The sequence below is a fragment of the Bombus affinis genome, chromosome 3, assembly GCF_024516045.1.
Source record: "Bombus affinis isolate iyBomAffi1 chromosome 3, iyBomAffi1.2, whole genome shotgun sequence".
Classification (NCBI taxonomy): domain Eukaryota; kingdom Metazoa; phylum Arthropoda; class Insecta; order Hymenoptera; family Apidae; genus Bombus; species Bombus affinis.
In genome coordinates this window covers 4,464,354-4,484,894 of record NC_066346.1, presented here as the reverse complement: position 1 = coordinate 4,484,894, position 20,541 = coordinate 4,464,354, and the positions used below count along the sequence as shown (strand labels likewise).

The 20,541-nt window shown below is 39.3% G+C and overlaps 1 protein-coding gene across 6 annotated transcripts in view; it reads left to right on the top strand.

Annotated features, from left to right (window-relative positions):
* The window catches only part of LOC126913998 (glutamate receptor ionotropic, kainate 2), a 160,617-nt gene that overhangs the window by 89,093 nt on the left and 50,983 nt on the right, over nucleotides 1-20,541 (top strand). For all 6 annotated transcript variants that reach the window (XM_050717359.1, XM_050717363.1, XM_050717358.1 and 3 more), the window contains exons 5-8: nucleotides 1,960-2,135; nucleotides 7,277-7,330; nucleotides 11,505-11,669; nucleotides 13,989-14,141. In XM_050717359.1, the coding sequence (XP_050573316.1) occupies nucleotides 1,960-2,135; nucleotides 7,277-7,330; nucleotides 11,505-11,669; nucleotides 13,989-14,141 (548 nt within the window). The remainder of the gene's footprint in view (nucleotides 1-1,959; nucleotides 2,136-7,276; nucleotides 7,331-11,504; nucleotides 11,670-13,988; nucleotides 14,142-20,541) is intronic.

Sequence of the window (20,541 nt, the reverse complement as noted above, 5' to 3'; positions counted from 1 at the left end):
ACTCGGCTCTTTGGCTGTCGCGAATCGAGTCACGACACGGCGTTAAGCTCGCATGAATAGACGCTTGAATCTCCGCATCGAAAGCGCGCCATTGTGTCCATGTTTTCGTATAACAGTACTGCAATGGTTCTGCACGAAAATATTAAACCGCAATGGGAAACGGAGATGAATGGTTCTTTCCAACATTGGTTTGTTTTAACATTCATCGAGGTTGAACACTCGAAAAACTCCTTTCAGACCCATTCGAACATACGTACGAAGGAAGATGTTGATGATTCTTTGGTATGAATGAAGTGGACTTTGGCGGCCCTTGAGACGACGAAGTTACGTTTCAAATAGAAGGAGTGTTTCGATAGAAGTTTTATTTAGGTTCTTTGGAAATGGCAGGTTAATCGATTTGGAATTTAGTGAATTGAATAACTTAATGATCTATAGCGTTGCCATTTGAATATGTTTCTATCGGACGAGAAATCTGCATGATAGATGATAGACAATTTTATTAAATTTATTTAATATTTCATATTTTGTTTCATGTCAAAAAAATTGTATGTATTATTCATACGTGTCCGTGTCTCCATCAAAAAAGTTTGACAAGGGAAAATATTTTTAATACATAGTTTAAATAAAAATACAATGTCATCTTCTGGTAATAAATGATCTGAGAGTTTCCGATATACATATATCAAAATACTGAAAATAAATAGTAATTTTATTCACATTAACACGAATTTTTGTGAGCAAGCTAAGTAATCAACAAATCGAATACTCGAACGAAGCAAATAAACTCATATTTAAAATGACATTTGGAAAACGCAACGGAGAGGATGCAAGCTTTCTAAATTCTTGACTGTTTCATGTACTTTTTATATCGTGGAAAACCGCCATAAATTACCAGCCACGAAAATCGTAAAGGTCGCGGTACCACAGAGTCATTCCGCAAACTAGTCTCACCCCCATACGTTCGTTCTCCACCCTCATCTCCAGCCAACCCGTTGTTACTGGGTATGTATACATGAGTACAAAGGGTCGGCCGACGTGAACGCGTTGCACCACGTCAGGGCGGTGTGATAATTGAAAACCGCGTCTAAGAAGCGGTTTGTTATTTTTCAATTTTACGTTTCAAGCAAACCTGGGCCCATTACTTAAATGGCATTCTTTCACTTCGGTTACCTCGTATTTTGCTCAAAGGAGTTTTCTTTCATTTCTTCTCTCGAAATAAAATTCATTGCCCTCGAATGAAAATTATTGAAATACCTGTTTTGATTAAACGAATTTAATTAAACGTGGTATTTTATATAAATTCAATTTCGCTCTTTGAGTTATTCAAAACGCGCGATGTTTGGTATTAGTTTAATAACGGCGGAGCCATTGAGGAATTGTTTGCTGTAGAAGGAAGCTCTCGATATTCATAAAATAGAAAAAGCTGAAGGGATCAATTTTCGGAGTTCATTCAGTCGATAAATTTTATTTCCAACTCGATACACGAACGTATATGCCACGATTGAAACCGGTAAATGTCACGAACCTATATTTTCTGAGAATTAATCAAATCGATTCTTACATTCGAAACTATATCACGGTGCTCGAAAGACTGCCGCTCGTTTCGTACTTTCGCGGATGATACGGGCGGAAAAATGTGACGACACAACGGCAAAGGATGAAACTGGAAGAGAGTCGAAATGAAAACCGACCGGCAATAAAACCGAGATCCGATTTTAAATAAAGTTTCCTATCCAACCCCTACGAGACCTGTAATTTTTCGCGAATTTCATTTCGAACCGTGTTCCCTGGCGACACACTGAAACGTTTGCCATCGAATCTGTTAGATTCGACGAATTTCGATTTTCTTTTGCTTGTGATATTCGGATCACTTTTCTCACCATACTCCACTTAAAGGTGAAACAAAAGGATGTAATTGATGGATGAAATATACACGTGCTTCTATCTGTTTCTTGGCAGGTCTGTTTAAGCTACAAGATCTCGTGAAATCACCGCCTTCGGCGAGGACCGAAATGTACATTCGCCAGGCAGGACCTGGTTCTTATAGACAGGTTCTTCGAGAAGTCAGACATAAGGAGATCTACAAGTTGATCGTCGATACGGATCCTGCGCACATGCAACAATTTTTTCGAGCGGTGAGTCAAGATGTTTTAATTACGAAGCTGTTGTCGTTTATGTAAATATGGGTTTTGATGAAACATGTAGCATAGATAGAAATTTATTTCACTCTTTAGATACTGTAACAAGTACTTCCTTTTAGACATTTTTTTAAATTGAACATTTATTCGCATTTAAATTTTTCATAGATACATGAACATTCGTAGCCTAATAATTACTTAATTTGAGGATACTGTGTTAAATTTTCTAAACCTGTCGTAGGCGTGAAGTTATAATCGTTATTGTATCCATTTCGATTACGATTTGCATATGATTGTATCCTCTAAGATTATATACTTTTACTTTAATATTCTCATCAGTACCTGTATCAGTTATCAGAATCGGAATCGATCAGTATTCACGTGAAAGATTCAACGAAACAAGTGGTGGAAGATTTAAAAGGTCGAGTTTCTCTGCTGGATAGTTCCTTTATCGTAGCACGGGACTAGTAGCGTCTATACGAGGCGAAATATTATACCGTTACGTGCTGCATCAAGGAGCTCGCTACAGATCTCTGGTACGCAACCTAGGAACCCATAGAAGCTTACATCCTTACTCGTAGGAGCGGAAAAAGAGAACGACTGGTAGAAGGGGAGTGACGTCCATCGATCGATACCGCAACTACAATGTGTATAGCTTCGGGATAGACACAGAACGAAGACCCATAATACTTGCTCGCGGGGTATTTAATCTCCGAAGTCTCCGTAATGCTATCGAGGACGATACATCAGGGGAAAACGATTTATAATTCGTTTGCGGTCGGTGAAAAAATATTCTCCGACCGATCTAGTGTCCTGGCTTGTTATATGAAACAATTGAATGAATTATGCCGATCGACGTTATTAGAATTCTCGTTTAGGACTACTGGGTAATTGTAGCTGATTTGTCGATTAACAATAACGAGGAGGAAAAACATGATTATAGAATATTTCCTACTTTTTACAGGAAAGCAATTTTAAGAATCACTACGTTGGCAATTCTTTAAGTTCAAATATAAATATTTCCATGTTTCTCTACTTCATCTTAATCAAGACAGACAACGTTTCTATAACCAGAAATTTAATACAATCAGATTTAGCCGCAAATGAAATAACAGAGAAGTATGACACGGAGAAAATTTGAAAACCACAAGGCAAATCAGGTAAATCCTTCGCTGGTAATTAGAACACGTCTGCATCTCGAAACTGATTACAGCCGGAAGAAGCCGGACATTTATTTAGAGCGAGTGTCGGATGTCGGAACGAAAGGGGCGAGCAACGCGAATTCGTTTCGTTACTTACATCGTTATCCAATTGCCAAGGGATTTTCTTATTCATCCCATGGCCGTAATTTTCACGAGAAATAATAAGATAACAGAGCCAAAAAAGATACCAGAGACGAAGAGAGATGCAATTTGCTCGGAGGAGCATTGCAATTAGATTTACCGATAGCCACCGCGATTCCCCAGCATCCAGTCGAACTCTAGTGTGATATTCAACGATACGAGTTGGCTCCGTTTACGAAACAACGCCGCCACCCAAAAAATATCAACTATTTAAACAATTCCTCTGGATGCGAAGTAAATTGCGCTTCGCTATCCGTTTCACTGGATTATAATCAAAATAGGAGAACTTTAATGCGATTAGTGAAGCCAACTTTGAACTGAACAGTAATACAAATGATTAATCGTTTTTATTCACGGAATTAGTATTCGCATGGCGAGAATTCTATTGAAAGTATTCGTTCAAAGAACAGTCACAGGACGCTGTTAAATAATATTCTCGATAAAACCATTATAGGAATAATGTATTGTACTGGCCAGGTACGGTATATTGAAATTTCTCTAAAACACTCGAGATTTGTATCGAACAGAAATAACAGTGTGGAAGGACATAGAGAAATATCTACACCAATCCATAAAATAATTCGCGAGTTTATCTCGTGAACAACGATAGACGTTCGGCCTGAACAAGCTTTGAATGTTTGAATTCTTGTTTGCAGCTGGCGAAAAAATGGTAACGTTGATCAAACAGGTTGAATTAGAGAGGCATAGGGGATGTTAGCCAGATGAAATTGCCTCGAATGCGTCGCCATCGTTCGGGCTTGACCTCGAACTTTTTGGAACATGGCGAAGCGACGCGAGAATTCGAATACGCGGCAAACCGTTGCAAAGGGTAATTTGCTTGGTGGGAAATTTGTTACCGCGGTGACGTTGGTATTTCTGTTCCGTTTTTAATTTCCGCGCTGCACGCTATTGGTAACACGCGTTGTTTTGCGGTAACCTTTCAATTTTTATTCCAAAGTTTTTCTCGCTCTTTTTCCTCAATTTTTGTCGAGCAAAAGAGGAGAAGGAAGGGGAAGGACGTTTAGTTGTAGCAAGTTAATGGAATTTTTTATCGCGACAGCAGCAACCAGACCACCGGAAGGCCTTCGCGAAGATCCTCAATTTTTCAACGAATATATTAAGGCAACTTATACCGTCTTTCTATAAAATGCTGTTTAGTCGCTTTAAAAAGACATTACTCCTGCAAGCAACTCATCGTCCTACAGTGCACCGGCCCCGGTATTCCAACGAATTCATGAGTTTGTCCGTGGCTTTCGCTCGCCGGGGGACTCTTTTCTTTCAGCGTTACTTGCCATTGTGCGCTTTTTAAAAAATCTTACAAAGAAATCCCGTATGCTGGAAACCGTCATAAATATTCATTACAATAAAACAAGATGGACTTTTCATTTCAAAGATTGCGCACCACTGATGAAGATCTAAAAACTCTAAAAACCGTACAAACTAAAAATGTCATGAAACAACAGGTATTTCCTAAAATAGGTACTTGCTTTCTTTTTCGTCTGTTTCATAATACAATATGCAATACTTTTTTTTTTAGCCACAGTAAGTGGCATAAAAGCTAACAATTTGACAAAAATGGATTCATCATATTTTCCCTGCGCGGTCTTTAAATATTGCAAATATTCATACGGCTGAAATATACCTCGCACAACGTTTCGAATGCTCAATAAAAAAAAGAAAAAGAAACAGTTTACCAGTACCGATGGAAATGAAACGAGCAACTAACAAATCCAACAACCAGTGCCACTATTTTTTTCTCGATACCGTAATCAAAATCCTATAGACCAAAATCCTGTAAACTGAAATCACTGCGGTTGCAAGCTATCGATGAAACGACGCGCGAGATTTCGGTGCGTGTTCGACGGGACGTTCGTTGGAACAATGACGAATATCGTCGTTCTCGACGATGGTCTGTCAGTAGAATTTGCGGCGATATTTCCAGGGACAGGTTTGTCCCGTCGTCATTGACGCGATACCGTGTCGTCCATGTCGAGGAGACGGTGTTTTTCACAATATTCGACTTTTTACCCGCGTGACCGAAGCGCTGTGCCGGGAAATAAGCCACGGAAGCATAGGCGTGGTGGAAATTGCACGGCATCGTACACCGTTTTGCGTCGAAACGGCCCCGACCTGAAGTTCCACGTTTTTTTTCGCGTGTTTCACGGGAAAATGATGAACAGAGTTTATACGCGGCAGCGAATTCACGCGACAAAAATTAGCGCGGCTGGTTTTTACGAGACTCGTAAATAAACGGATTACCGTGAGTGGTTTAGTGCTGACAGATTGACAGCTACGATAAAGAAATTGCTCTCGTAGTTAATTAATAGGCGATTTTATCTTGCCTTTCCCCCTTCCATTCTTGTGACGTCATTATAATAGCTTGTGGATTGTGGCTTATCGTTGAACTGAGATAATGACGACGCGTCGATGAAAGCAGAGGCTGGTTAATTGAATTGCCACGATATTCTTGGTTGTAGGACTGTCACGGATAATCACGTACGACGCGTTCGAGTATCCTAATGATCGAAACGTGATTCGTATTAAGGGTCGTCGATCGAAAGTGAGAGAAAAGAAATTCATTTCCCCCGTTGGAATGAGTTTCAGCCGGTGATATATTAAACTGAAAGATTATTCTTTTAAATGGACCTCTCCGTATCAACCGGATACAGTGTCTACGTATAAATAAAATAAAAAATAAGAGCATTAAAATTTGATATGGTACCTATCACCAATAAAAGCAAAAAACAAAAACCAGAAGTGCTACACAATACTTCAACTTTCAGTGTTCATTAAACGAAACCGAGATTACATTGATGTGTATGAAATTTCTTTTTAATTGCACATTTTTTGGTCCACTATTACAGAAAACCGATCGATAGAAACGATCGCGAAGTCGAATGCCACGCTCGATCCTCCTATCCCCTTGCCTTCGGTCGAGAGGCAATCTTAGTTCAAACGTGGTCGAAGGAAACTGGGTATTTGCATGCCCCGTCCCATAGGGATTCCTGCGGATATCCCTTCGTTGCTTGAGTAATCAAAAAACCTCCCAGCTTTCATACGGTCGTCTCCTCCCCCATCTTCCTCGCCTTGTCTCCTCCCTTTGTGCGTTCAGCTTTCTATCATGCTTGTTTTCCTTTCGTTTCTTCCCGTTTCTCCGCACGCCTTAATCTCCTGTCTCTCCTCCTCGAGGAAATCCGTGCACGTTTCCATTTCTGCGAATGCTCTCTGATTTCAAATCGTGACTTTGGTTGACGTGTGGGATTAAAGTTGGAAAAAAAGGGCAGAAGATAATTTAAGGATCATTACGATAAAATACTTCGCGCCTTTAGGCAGGCAGTTGATTTAACAGACAGAACTGGTTTGATGAGTAAAAGATTTCTTCTCGTTGAACGTATTAGATTAATACCATAGGTACGTTTTATGCGATTGTCCAAAATGGTTTAATAAAGAAAGGAATATTTTAGGATAGAATCCATAAAAAATATCGGGAAATCTTGACTCTTCTGTCAGGAAAACTTTATTTTTCATTTTCATGTAAAATTTATCTCATCAACATTCCTTTTTGAAGGGATCACAGACGTTTATCGTCTCACTACAAGAATTTACCAAAATAAATTTTCAAGAACTTTCCATGTTAAAGTAATTTACAATCTCTTCCCTATTTCTACAGTCTTCACGAATATTAAATATTAAATAGGACGAAATGAAAACGCGGTATCCTCGAAAAGCGCGAACGTTTGCGCCCGAAATCGGTGGTAATCACGTATCTAATTGCCGTTTTTCTGCGTGTTACAGATTCTCCAACTGCAAATGAACGATTACAGATACCACTACATGTTCACCACGTTCGTAAGTATTGAACATTGCATCGATTTTCCATATCGCGTGTCCACGTGCAGCGATGAAAATTACAAACGAATCCTTTTAACCAAGTTCGTTTTAATACGGATTCGCGGAAATTGCTTTAGCTTCTTTGAAATGCCCAGCCTAAAGTACATGTAAATTCGTTGCTCTCGGTACTTCTCGACTTTTCTCAATGAAACGTCCACCAGTGGACCGCCGCACCGATAAATGTATCATCGAGATCTGAATTACGATTTTAGTAATCTCAATGCAAACGCTTAATTGGCGTTCCTTGATGTTTTTATGGAAAAATAAATTTTTATAAAAATTAGTGAACGTTATCGAATACGTTAATTAGGTTTATCGTTAAATACACGAATGATCTCATTTTTCTCTTCTCTTTAAATCGAGCTGGTTCAAAGCTTGACAAACGTTGCAGAGTTTATTTAAGCGAAAGGTTTCAGTTTCAACGGCAAACCGAAGCAATCCTGAAATTAAACGTCAATTCGGTGTCAAAACGCACCAGTAGTTCACTCGATTTATGTTTTTTTTTTTCCGGAGCATCCTGTTTTCCCTTGTCCTCGTCCGTGCTTCACTTGGAATTCGAGCATAGACTGTGTCCGACTGCCGCGCTGGAAAAACATTGCCGATAGATATTTCGAGCACTTTCACGAATAATTTCGAATGAAATTACAGGATTTTCAACAGTGACTCGGTACATCTGGTTTCGAAATGCCATTCATCGGAAACGTTCGGAATTTTTGAACACGCGCCGCTGCTCGTTAAAATCAATGAAAAGTATTATGAAAAAAAAATATGTATCGCGAATATTCAAAATGATACGCTGACAGTATCTTCCATGAATTAAAACAGATATAAAGAGAAGTCAAAAAAGAGTGTGATTTGGAAGTATCGTATTTGCAACGAATCTATAAAGCAAAGCAGACTTAAAAATATGTCTTTTTATAAACGTTTACATAAATATCGGATTGCATATTTAATTAGACCATCATTAAACTGTCAGGATTCGAGAAACGTGACAAGGTATTAAATCGTGTAACCACGTTCCACGATCGCGTACGAATCGACAAACATTTGAATGAGTTTCCCTATAAGATACGAAGCATCGGTATGTAATCCGCTTTAAGGGTCGGATCGTACATCCACAGGACGATTAATGATTGAAAATATGCAAGTTCGTGTCGAAGTTTAATGTTTAATGAGGAATCGAGACGTTACAATCTGATGCGTTTCCGTATATCATAAATTACTGCTAATGGCCTTTTACCATAGCTAGAATTGGGCAATGTATCAGAAGACGAAGATAAACAAAAGTACTCAAACAATTTATGATTAAATTGAAAGATATACAATATTATATAACAAACAATCAGCGTAAAATGTTATGTGACAAATCCTTTCCACACACTTCTGTTTGATTTTTCAAAAGTCTGCGTTGCTTACATTTTCAATTTATTTATTTCTCTATTTTCGCTTATTTGTTTATACTCTTGCTTTTCTTAGACATTGTTTATTTACACGCTCGGTTTGTTTATATCTTGTTACCTGTTTATTTATCTTCTGTATAAGGTAGAACGTGTTTATCAAACTTTAACAAGAGTTCGCGAGTTTCCTACGAAAATAGGTATCGATGTAGAGATGTTTACTTGTATTCAGACGGGTGAAATAACGTCCTCGTTAGTTGACAAGTTGATCCGACAGGATGAAACTGGCTGATAATTATGACATTTATTAACAGGCAAACGTTGACCGAAATAATTATTCACGATCAAACATAGAACGTTCGAGCAAGGCGAGGACAGTGTAACAAAGGGTTGTCTATGAATTTCACACGAGTGACGGGGCGACCATTGTTAATGTTGCACGTGCTTCGCACAGTGGTTCGGTATTACCTTTATAATTGTCGATCATTGGAAACGCTACTCTGTGTCAGTCGTTCGAATTTGGAACATGGCGAGTCCATTAATATTATGTCGAATGAAACTTTCCGATGGCATGACACCAGAATCCAAGAATCATATTCTTGTGTAGCAAAATGGTGATAGGTAAAGTTTGTTTATTGAAGAAGTTAAGTAAGAAAGAACGAAAGATAAAATATTGAGAAATCTCTCTCATCAAACAATCTTTTCATATATCATGACGCTGTTTACTAATTTTAATAAGTCTGCGAAATTACTCAGAATATTAACTTGAATAACATGCGTGTATTTCAAAATCATCGACGTCAGTGAAATATACCGTATTCTATGTAGAATCATTTTTATCAAAATGGATGTTAACATTAATTAGTCTTTCACGTAGCTTCACATGAAATATTTTACTAATGTCGTAGTCCAAAGTGACGATCGCTTAGATAATAGTCTTTCGAATATATCGCAAATTCTCGAATAAACTGGTAGGTATTTGAAGCGTAGAATCAAAGAGATGAATCTTAATTGAGTTCTAGTTCAGTTTTGATTGAGAATTAAGCGTCTCGTATACGAGCAATGATTGCATTCTAATACGTTCTAGATTAAGTCAACTTAAATTCTGTTTGTGTCTCTGAGTATTTTTCATCAACATTGCCGTGATACTATTGATTGATCTATATTTTCTTCAAAGTAATTTAGTATCCTATTTTTTAATTGATTTATTTTGTAAAAAGATATCTTCCTGATAGTTCAGAGGAAGAAGCAGTTTCATTTTTCCTATCTGAATGATCCGTGGAATTTAATACATAGTAGACAATAAGCATCATATGTCAACGGAACTGTAATTGCTGATCACGTGTGACTCAGCTGCTGGAGGTTCTGACATCCAAGTTTAACGCAGGTTCTGTCTAATTGCCGTTAAACTATCTCGAAACTATTGTGCGCATGCCGCGTATTAGATATATTATGCGTGCATCCTATGTATATCATAACGCTATTAAACTAAGCAAATCAACGTTCAGCACGCGTCACGTGTCTGTAATTCTTCAAAATCCATCGTCGATGTGTTAACAAGATTTGCATACACATTCTGGATTCTGAATTCCCAAGTGGAGTTCGACTCTCGCTCTTATCATTCTCCCAGGACACGGAATCGCAATAGGAATTCTTCAACGTGTTCCATTTCGGAACACGTTACATAAACATAACCACGAGTCGTCGAATAAATCACTCACCCGGAACATTGATGGTTTACGACGACAGACTTGTTCACGATATTACGACTTGAAGCAAGAGGAACGTATTTGCAAGAGGAAAAGAAAGACGAAAATCGGTAAAAACGACATAGAAGATCAGTTGGGAGTCGAAGGAAGTTCGTTGGATGCGGAAAGCAGCTTTGTCTGTCGGGTTTCTCGTCATAACATAGGTTTCTAACCTTTTCAGTTCACTTTGTTTACCTTAACGATTTTCCCGGAGCGATACACATCACTCTGTGATAATAATAATTATAAATCATATCCAACTGAATTCTTTCGCGTCTCGAAAAAGCTGGTCCAGTCGACAGGAATTGAAAAAGAAGCAACTAAGCTTCCGTAGACCCCGTAATAATTGTGCAGTTCGCAATAATGTTTTTCTTCAATTCAGAAACCATTTCATTCGGTCGGATAAGGTACCTCTGGCTGGAAAAAGTTCAATAGATTTTCGTTGACAAAGGAAACTCGCCCGATGTTGGACCGTATTCCTAAAAGAAACTGGGTTTCCCAAGTTATAGAAAGGATCGGTTGCAACAGGATGATTTTCAACGGAATTGTAATCGGTCGAACGCGTCCAATATTGGAGAATACAGTAGCAACTATATCAGAGTTTTATTAACAGAGTATATTACGTGAGTTTATCTAGTGCGGGCGTGACTGTTGCAGACAACATTCCATTCTGGCGCAATAAAGTGCGTCGAACGGGGGTAACGCGTTATTGACGGTTTTGCTTTGATGTTCGATCCGTAAAAACAACGAATTGGAAGTATAATAAAAATGCGTGAAAACTAATCCTTCGATAATTCATTTCAGGTATAATAATTCGTGAAAGTATTCAAACACTTGCAGAAACCCTTTATGAATGTATTATGACACACTATAACACTTATAGGAAACATTAAAAAGTTTCATTGCCAATTAATGTGATTGATCGAATACTTTCGCTAATCGCTCCACATGCACTTGGACTAAGATGGGAAAAATATGATTCCATAGGACATAGAGACGTTCGATTTGGAGGATTTCAAGTACAACAGTGTTAACATGACTGCGTTTCGTCTGGTGGACCTGGAGGAACCGAAGGTTGCCGAAGTTTTGCGGCAGATGGAACGCTTCCAACCGATTGGCCACGCGATCCTCAACAAAACCGGAGTTATACAGGTTGGTTGAAAGTTCAAGTAACTCTGTGGTATGCTCGCCACCGGAAATCGCTATCTATCGTCCCAGAACTCGTCTGTTCGTTGCTTTCTTGTCTGTCGAAACGGAAAACGGTTTTCTGGTTTCTCACAATACAATCGCGCGAAGTTTAAGAAATAAGAGCCGATGCCTCGGCATTCTTTCGCAGGGATGTTGACTTAAACCGCGTAACGCGAAAATATCGCGCATGACTGGACAAGAGACAGCGCCCACAGGCTAAAAGCAGTTTCGGGCGGAGAAATAATTTTTGTAGAAAAGAAAGAGTAGATATAGCGGAAGAAAAGTAGCGTGAAATCACTCTGGATCTTTATCAGTGTTCCACTTAATCTTGCGATTAGGAAAATTGGGAAACTTTTCTTTACGATCTACGTGAAATACGCAAGGGATAGATTACGTATCTATGTGCTGGGGGATGCTTCTTCTTCACATATATCGATCCAACTATCAATTATTAAAACATAATGTTACGGTAAACATTTTCTCACGAAATTACTCTCACTAAATAAAAATTCTACACAAAATTACGAGGAAGCCTCTCAAAGATTTTGCAAGCTTCTCCGAAAATTCGAAGAATACAATAAAACATTAAAAACTCCCTCTCTTTCTGTACAAACGTGATACGTATCAACGAATAAAATATAATATTTCACACCTTTTGCACTAAAAATTTGTCCATAAATGTACCCTTGGAACATAGAGGGAAGTGTCCCTCTTAAAACGTCGTACCTTGTGTGAAGTCGATACGACAACAAGTTGCCGAGATATAAACCTTCAAAGCAACCGTGTACGGCTAGATAAGATAGCGAATGGGGATGCTGCGCGAAATTCCAGGAAAGTGGCGTGACCTAGTTTCAGTTCTGGGAACTGCGTACGTAGCGGGTATGTAGTGGTAATGAAAAGACACGCTGTGTCATTGTCCTGCATTGACCATCGCGCACGTGGCGCGCTTGAGATAGGTCAGTGTTTTTGGTGCGAGAGAGGCAGATACATCGAGCCATCAAAAATTACGGTGCGATTTGGACGATGATATCTCGGAAATGAATCGTCCGATTTGAATAAAACGAAAGCGATTTTAAAGAGGGAGATTTACAGATTCTAATGGCATCAGTTTCGATGACGGATAGCCATTTTCGAATGAGTTATAGAACAAAGAAGGAACGGCATAGTCTGAGTTTCTAATCGCCTCAGATTATTCTACTTCAAATTATTGATTAACCATGAATGAAACGCTATATCGCGGGTTAACACATCGTATAATGAGGAATATGCATGTATGCGAGTAAATTGAGATTTTATGCGGGATAAAGTCTAGAAAATTATTGAAATCGGCTCGTACGCTCGGTAGAAAAACGAATACGTTTGCATTAAAAGTTCCATACAATAAGGCTATTTCGATCACGAAATTAATATGGTAAATCTATTTAATTAGTTCAATATTTATGGAAATTGGCCTGTATGTGTGTTCTATCATGCTCCGTTGATTCGCTAGCGTTTCGCTGCAATTTACGTCTTTATTGATATTACTTGTTAATATGTAATTTTCGTTCAGTGAGCCAAACGCTGTTTTCTCCCTACTCAGTGAAAATTAAAGTGTAACATAAAATCACAACGTATACTGTACACAGGAAGTATTAAACTGGTAGAAATGACGAAGGAAAAGAGCAGACAGAACTATCGACAAGTCAATTTCTAGCTGTTTTGTCAGCATTTTCAGTAATTAAATGAAACTCGTGGCGAAAATTGCAACGAAATTAAGACCGCTCGATCGACCGCGCTCGAAACACGGCCTAGTTTCCTCGTAAGAGTTTTAACAATCACGGATGGATTTTTTATTTGGAGTGTTCTTCGCATACAAAACAAAAGTTTCTCGATCAAAAAAGTGTAATCGTTACCTAATTTTAACAAACTTTCTAACTCCATTGAGAATAAAGTTCCTGTGCTGCGGTAAACACTTACAACGAACAATTTGATTTCGTAGATTCAATAATTTTCGAACGATAGATTTGAAGTGTGATTCAAAAAGATCTCTAAACTCCTTTCGTCGTTCTGTCGAAATCTCGTGTACCACTTTTAGCGTTCATTATTCGATAAATTTACTTCACTGTAAATCGACAATGGAGTTTACAAAGTAAAGTAAACCTCTACTGTTAAGAGGAACTTTTACAGAGTTTTCCACTCATCTAACAAACTTTATCTAAAAACGATATACTGTATCTTAAGTCAAGGAAATCGAGATGCATGAACGCAAACAACTTTTCACAAGAGGGGAAACGTATGTTTCAGGCAGAACCAGCTTTAGTGTACGACAGCGTGCAGGTTTTCGCGCACGGTTTGGCAGCGTTGGATCGCAGCCACGACCTCAGGCCTGCCAATTTATCGTGCGAGAAAGAGGAGCCTTGGGACGACGGTCTGTCCCTTTACAACTACATTAACGCCGTACGTACGTTCTATAATTTTTCATTATCGAGTCAGCTCGCTTACCAGCGAGACCGCATTGCGCAACACGAGCAATTCGAGAAAGAAATACCAGTAATAATAAAACACAAAAAATGCGAATGAAAGAAATATAGTAGAGTAAAAAATAATACAACGTTATGAAGTAGCTTTATGACAATGTCGCCTGAGGAAATTCTTAAAGAACCTCTGCAAATTACTCGTTACAAATTCTTATTGCGAACATAAAAAATTAAATTCCAATCAATTTTACAGAATGATCTCGTAAAGTTTGACTTATGCAAAGTACGTAAGAACCATTACGTACGTAAGAACAAGGAAACTTATTCGCGGGAAATCGCGGGGCGTTTTCACGCGATAATTGAAGGAAAACAGTGTTACATTCTTGTATTATTATTCGCTGAACTTCCATTTCAATATCATTGGCGATCATTCCCTTGAGATGTACCGTGCTTAATTCCATTTCCGCTAACAAAATCAATTAACAGATTGAAACGCGCGTTTTGACGATTCCGCAGAGAAATTCACAGATGGAATGTTTCTTGATTTTCCATCGACGCGACGCGACGGGACTCAAAACGGAAATTAAAAGCAGAAATGGAAGCTGTTACGAATGGACAGGCTGAAAGTTTCTATCAATTTATTGGCGTTTCATTCACGTGCTTATTCAATGTTACCTTCGTTCACATCTCTGGTTTGAGAAGCAACCAGTTTTAAACGCAGATTTGGCTAGTGAAATGCGTGTACATTGATATCTACGTACGATTATATAAACATTTCGCGAGCAATTTCTGCGAAATTCCTTCACTTTCAATTCTACAGGAGTTATTCTTATTATTTGCCATTTTTCAAAAGTAGCTGATATAAATTGTCAGTTACGGAATATTCTCGATACCGTAATATTATGACCAAAGATATTTTGAATATTTTTATTCGGATATTAAATTTTGAAACTGCTTTTTTATAAGCAATAGAAAATGTGATTTACCATGTTGTTGTACTGTAATCTGCAATTATTGGAGCCACAAACGATATATAATGTGCAGCATAATCTTTTATGAACTTCTCGAAGCTTTTTTTCATTAGCCATTGCATAGTATCCGAAAACGATTGGTACGTTTACAGTAGGAAGAATCCTGGAGCCGCAATAATTTTCTTCCGGCTCGATTCGTCGATCGACGACGTTATTGCCGATCCGGCGTATATCACGACGGAAGTCGGTTGTCAAACGGAGGGTGAACACAGGGAATCGAGTATATATCGCGAAAATTTGAACTATAGGCTGGCGCCGTATATCACAAGGTGCTTTACGAGTGAATCTCCTTTAACGAGCAGTCCACTCAAACAACAGAGCATGTTACGTAACACCTCGTGATTTTGCTTATTTATAGTTTACGGAGCAATTTTCTGAAGCCGTTAAATTTACCACCTGTTCTTTTTTCATCCACATCGATCTCGTGAACATCACCTTCACGATAGTTCGATGCTGAATTTCGAACGTCCTTTTATTTCGAACAAAAGCGTAAATTGGTCGTTAACGAGCCTCGAGTTCGAAATCTGGTTTAACTAATGAGGAATTTATAGCATCGGTAAAGCGTTTAATTTCGTTTATGGACACTTCAAGACAGATTGTTGATCATGGTTCATTTAGCCCTCAAAGAAAATAGGAAACATGCATGTTGGGTAAACGCGTAAATTAGTGATTTAACATATTACGACCAGAAATAATTACAAGCCTTTGAGCCTGGCTAGTTACCGTGCTCATAGGAGATTTATGATGGCCTACGAACGTATTTGGACGCTTATCATAGAAAATCATTATGTATATACTGTATACGTTATATAAATTTTGATATTCCGAAACACGTAATGAGTATTAAAGATAATCCTACCGAATACCGAGGCTTATTAGTATAATGAATAATTAACTGTTTAAATAAATTTGTGACTCAATACCTTGCAACTTCTACATATGTACATTTACAGATTTGTTTTAAGGTATACCAATATAAATGGACATGAAATGAATACTTTCGTGAGCTACTGTATGCAGCTGCATCCCATTCTTGTTACGAGCTGTTAAATTTCACGTGGAACCAAGCATCCTAGACTACGCGTGAATTTTCCGAACCGCTCTTTACATTTTCCGAATCGGCCCTTGCGTTTTATTAATACTCCAACATAAATATTCACACAATTCTCGAAGTCTTATCTCCACAAATATCTCAACTTATTATGAGCTACAATCCACTATATTCAAACTACATACACATTAATTCACGTACGTACGTTCGCTATTAAAACTATTTTTTTTTTATTTGATAGACTTTTTACTATCAATTCTCATTGGAAATTATAAGTAAATTATAATTAAAACTATGAAAACATATTAAAGCTATGAAAATGTATCTAGTGAGAGCGTAGGAAATTAAAATGCTCTGTGACATCAGATTTCAGGACTGTCGTGTATATAAAAATATTTTAAGAACTAGCCGAAAAGTGATTTTGTTTCACTACTCGAGCAGCAGCAGCCAAAACTGCCAGAGAATATAAATGCAGACTGGAAGCTACAGCGTCGCCATTCGAGTGGGATATTTTTCGGGTCCAGCAGTATACTAGAGAATACGAGAATGATTTACGATCCGTTTAGGACACAGGGACAAAAGCCAAGCTTCGGCTCAGGTTCCGTTAACAATTCCATTCTCCTTAATTGCATCGTGCTGTATAAACAAGAAACGAGTCCTGGGTCACGCCTAGTACGTCTGGTATGAACAGAAGAGGGGAGTGCAAAGAAGTTTGGAAACTCTCTTGAGCATTTTCCGGGCGAGAAAAATGACTCTCGAGCACCCAGGCACTTTCTACGGTGTCGCAAAAGCACGTAATGCGATCAGGAAATAAATATCACCCTTTATTCGCACTCGAGTCAAGCGTCACGAAGAAACCGTGGACTGTATCCGTCTCTTGTTTACCGATCCCGACTGGATACGATGTTTACCGCTTCATAGTCCAGGAATACGCGAAACCCGAGGGAATTCAATCGATACGGGTGCCTCCACGAAATTTTTATTCGAGCAAGAATGAGAGGAATCGCGATTTCCTGAATAGCGAGATCCAGAGAAAACCTAAAAGCTTTCAGAAGTGGGTTCCGCTACGGATTGAAAGGAATATCGTTTCGTTGATCAAACGATGCGGAAATCAAGTTAATGAAAATTGTTTTTCACGCGATATGGTGCGCTCGCAATAAGAGTGCAACGGATGCGTTAATCACAGAAAAATTGTTCGATAAAAATATATCCCTGCTTGTTTGCCAGCGGCATAACAATGAAAAACAAACGGCTATGGGAAGCAGTAAATAAAATTCTGTCTGTTTCGATTAAATCTCGAACGTGATATTAGAGCGTTCACAACACGGCGGTGTAATATTTGATATATAGGTAGTACACTGCTTAATCCGGATCCGGGACAATGAAGTACTTCATGTACAGGTAACACTAGCTGTCGCGCTTCTAATATACAGGTGTTCGGCTACAGGTGTCAGGAAATATAAGGAGTGATTCTTGAAGCCGAAATGAGAGGAAAATCAAAAATAAAAAAATTGCGTTTCGGCTACGTTTTTTAATTAATGACAATTAAAATCGGACAAAATATTCCTGCACGCGAGCAATCTTCCTTACACGAACGAAAAGAGGTCAGCCTAAGCAGCGGTGCGTAAAGTAATCCTCAAATCGAACGACACATGGGGTGGCAAGTAACCTCGTACAAGTCGTAGGGAAAAAAGCTATGATATTCACAGACATAAACGACCCCGCTCGACGTTTTGCAACAGGAATGACACACTAAACATTAAGCCAGCCTGCTCATGGAAATCCATAAAAGCATATCGAAAACCATTCTATGAAATTTCCGAGTAGAGGGAATTAATGTTTCCTTTAATCCCTTGCCTCCATAATTCAGAGATAAAAAAGCACAACATGCCAATGTGCATATGCAATGATCATAAAATGCTCACATAGATGAATGAATATTGATATGAACACCTAGTCAGGATTGCAGCCAATTATCCCATATTACTTGCCATATAATTAATAATTATACCAGTAATACAGTTAATTGCTTTGTTGTGTAGTGATACAATTAGTAATTATATATCAAATAATACTGATTGCCCAGCTCTCACCGCGAGGAAGTGCTGCGAGTGGAGACCCACCCTTTCCCTTTTCTATCTACGTAATAATCTAAACGTAAAAAAGAGAAAGTGAAAGGGAAGGGATATTGTATAGAGTATGAATTCTCTTCACTGGATGTCACAAAAAATCCTGAAACAATTAGAATAAAGTGATTAGTAAATTAGAATAAAAACGGAAAAAATGATAGGAAGGAGAATAAATCTTTGTATTTCGTTCCAAGTCAAATAAGTATCATTGTACAGAATGGACTCACGATGGACTTAACATAATCAAGACTTATCCCACGGTATCCGACAGTGTTCAACGATGTCCCATGTTGCAATGCAGTTTAGATCATTCAAAATTCTATCCGTAACTTTTGCTGATCCAAACTTGACTGGTGCATAGTTCTTAGCTTGGCATCGTTTACCAAAGATTAATCAACTGATTAATTTTTAGAAAACGATGCCAATTACCAGGTCTCACCACGAGGAGGTGACTACGCAAGAGACCCGCCCATGGGTTATTTAACTTTATACATCGATCTCGATATTCAACCTATTGGCAGAATATCGAGTACCGTCTCTACTTAACCATGGGCCTGCGTAAAGAAATAGTTGTTTCGTACCCTAACTGCGAAACACATATCTCCAACGCAGCACGTACATGAATCTTTACAAACGTAGAACAAAACATACATAGCGCAACATCTATCTCCCACACAACGATTACATAAATCAGTACAAATATTTTACAATAATTGGTATCCCTACTGGCAGCATTCGGTATCAAAGACACATTTATCTAACTTGGAACGAATCAAAGAAAATGAAACTAACGAACAAACTAACAAACTTACGCGGCGTACCCCCGTGCACCGGATAACCCGAAGGATTAGTGGAAAGCCCAAATATTGACCATAACTCGATTCCTGTTTCGCCGTTCGAAACTTATACGAGTCGCGGTCGATGGCGCCGACCGATGATGCCAGTGATCCGCTGGTGATCCAGCCGTGGATCCAGCACATAGGCCGGCAACTTAACACACTCCAACTGAACATGTGGAACCCGGGGAGGGGCCGCTGAACAGGATTACGAAGGCATAGGCCTCAACTGAACAGTGGGGCCCACCCCAGTGGAGGGGCCGCTGAACAGGATTACGAAGGCATGATCTTCCACTGAACAGTGGGGCCCACCCCCACGGGCCCGAACAGGATTACGGAGGACGTGAAATTACAGGTCCCTGCCCGAGTACCGATGTACCAATCGGACAGGAGTGCAGATCCACGACTGAATCCCCAACAGATTCGCAAGCATCACCGGCGCGACGACAACTCCCGCGATCCGATGCAAACGTCGAGCAGTCGTCGAGCAGTCACCAAGACTGAGGTGTGCTTGGGCCGCCTTACGAATCCGAAGAGTTGTCCAGTGCACGTTGACCCGCACGTACCCGGAATACGCACGAGCGAGTACGTCACGCGACAGTTTGAAACAACTGAGCGATGGCGAACCGACAAATCGCGGGTACAATTTTTCGTTCCAAGATGGATAAGTATCGTTGTACAGAATGAGCTCACAATGCACTTAACATAGATATCTATCTTACGATTAATTAAGGCTAAAACGCACGCATTCCAAGGTATCCAACGTCGTCCAACGTTGTCCAACGGTGTCCAACGTTGTCCAACGGTGTCCAACGTTGTCCAACGGTGTCCAACGGTGTCCAACGTTGTCCAACGGTGTCCAACGTTGTCCAACGGTGTCCAACGTTGTCCAACGGTGTCCAACGTTGTCCAACGGTGTCCAACGGTGTCCAACGGTGTCCAACGGTGTCCAACGGTGTCCAACGGTGTCCAACGGTGTCCAACGGTGACCTACGGTGCAGCCCAGTCTGGATCATCCAAAATTCTGTTCGCGGCATTTGGAGATACAAACCGGACTGCTGCGTAGTTCTTAGCTTGGTATCGTTTTCCAAAGATTAATCAACGGATTAATTTTTTGGAAAACGATGCCAATTACCAGGTCTCACCACGGGGAGGTGACTACGCAAGAGACCCGCCCATGGGTTATTTAACTTTATACATCGATCTCGATATTCAACCCATTGGCAGAATATCGAGTACCGTCTCTACTTAACCATGGGCCTGCGTAAAGAAATAGTTGTTTCGTACCCTAACTGCGAAACACATATCTCCAACGCAGCACGTACATGAATCT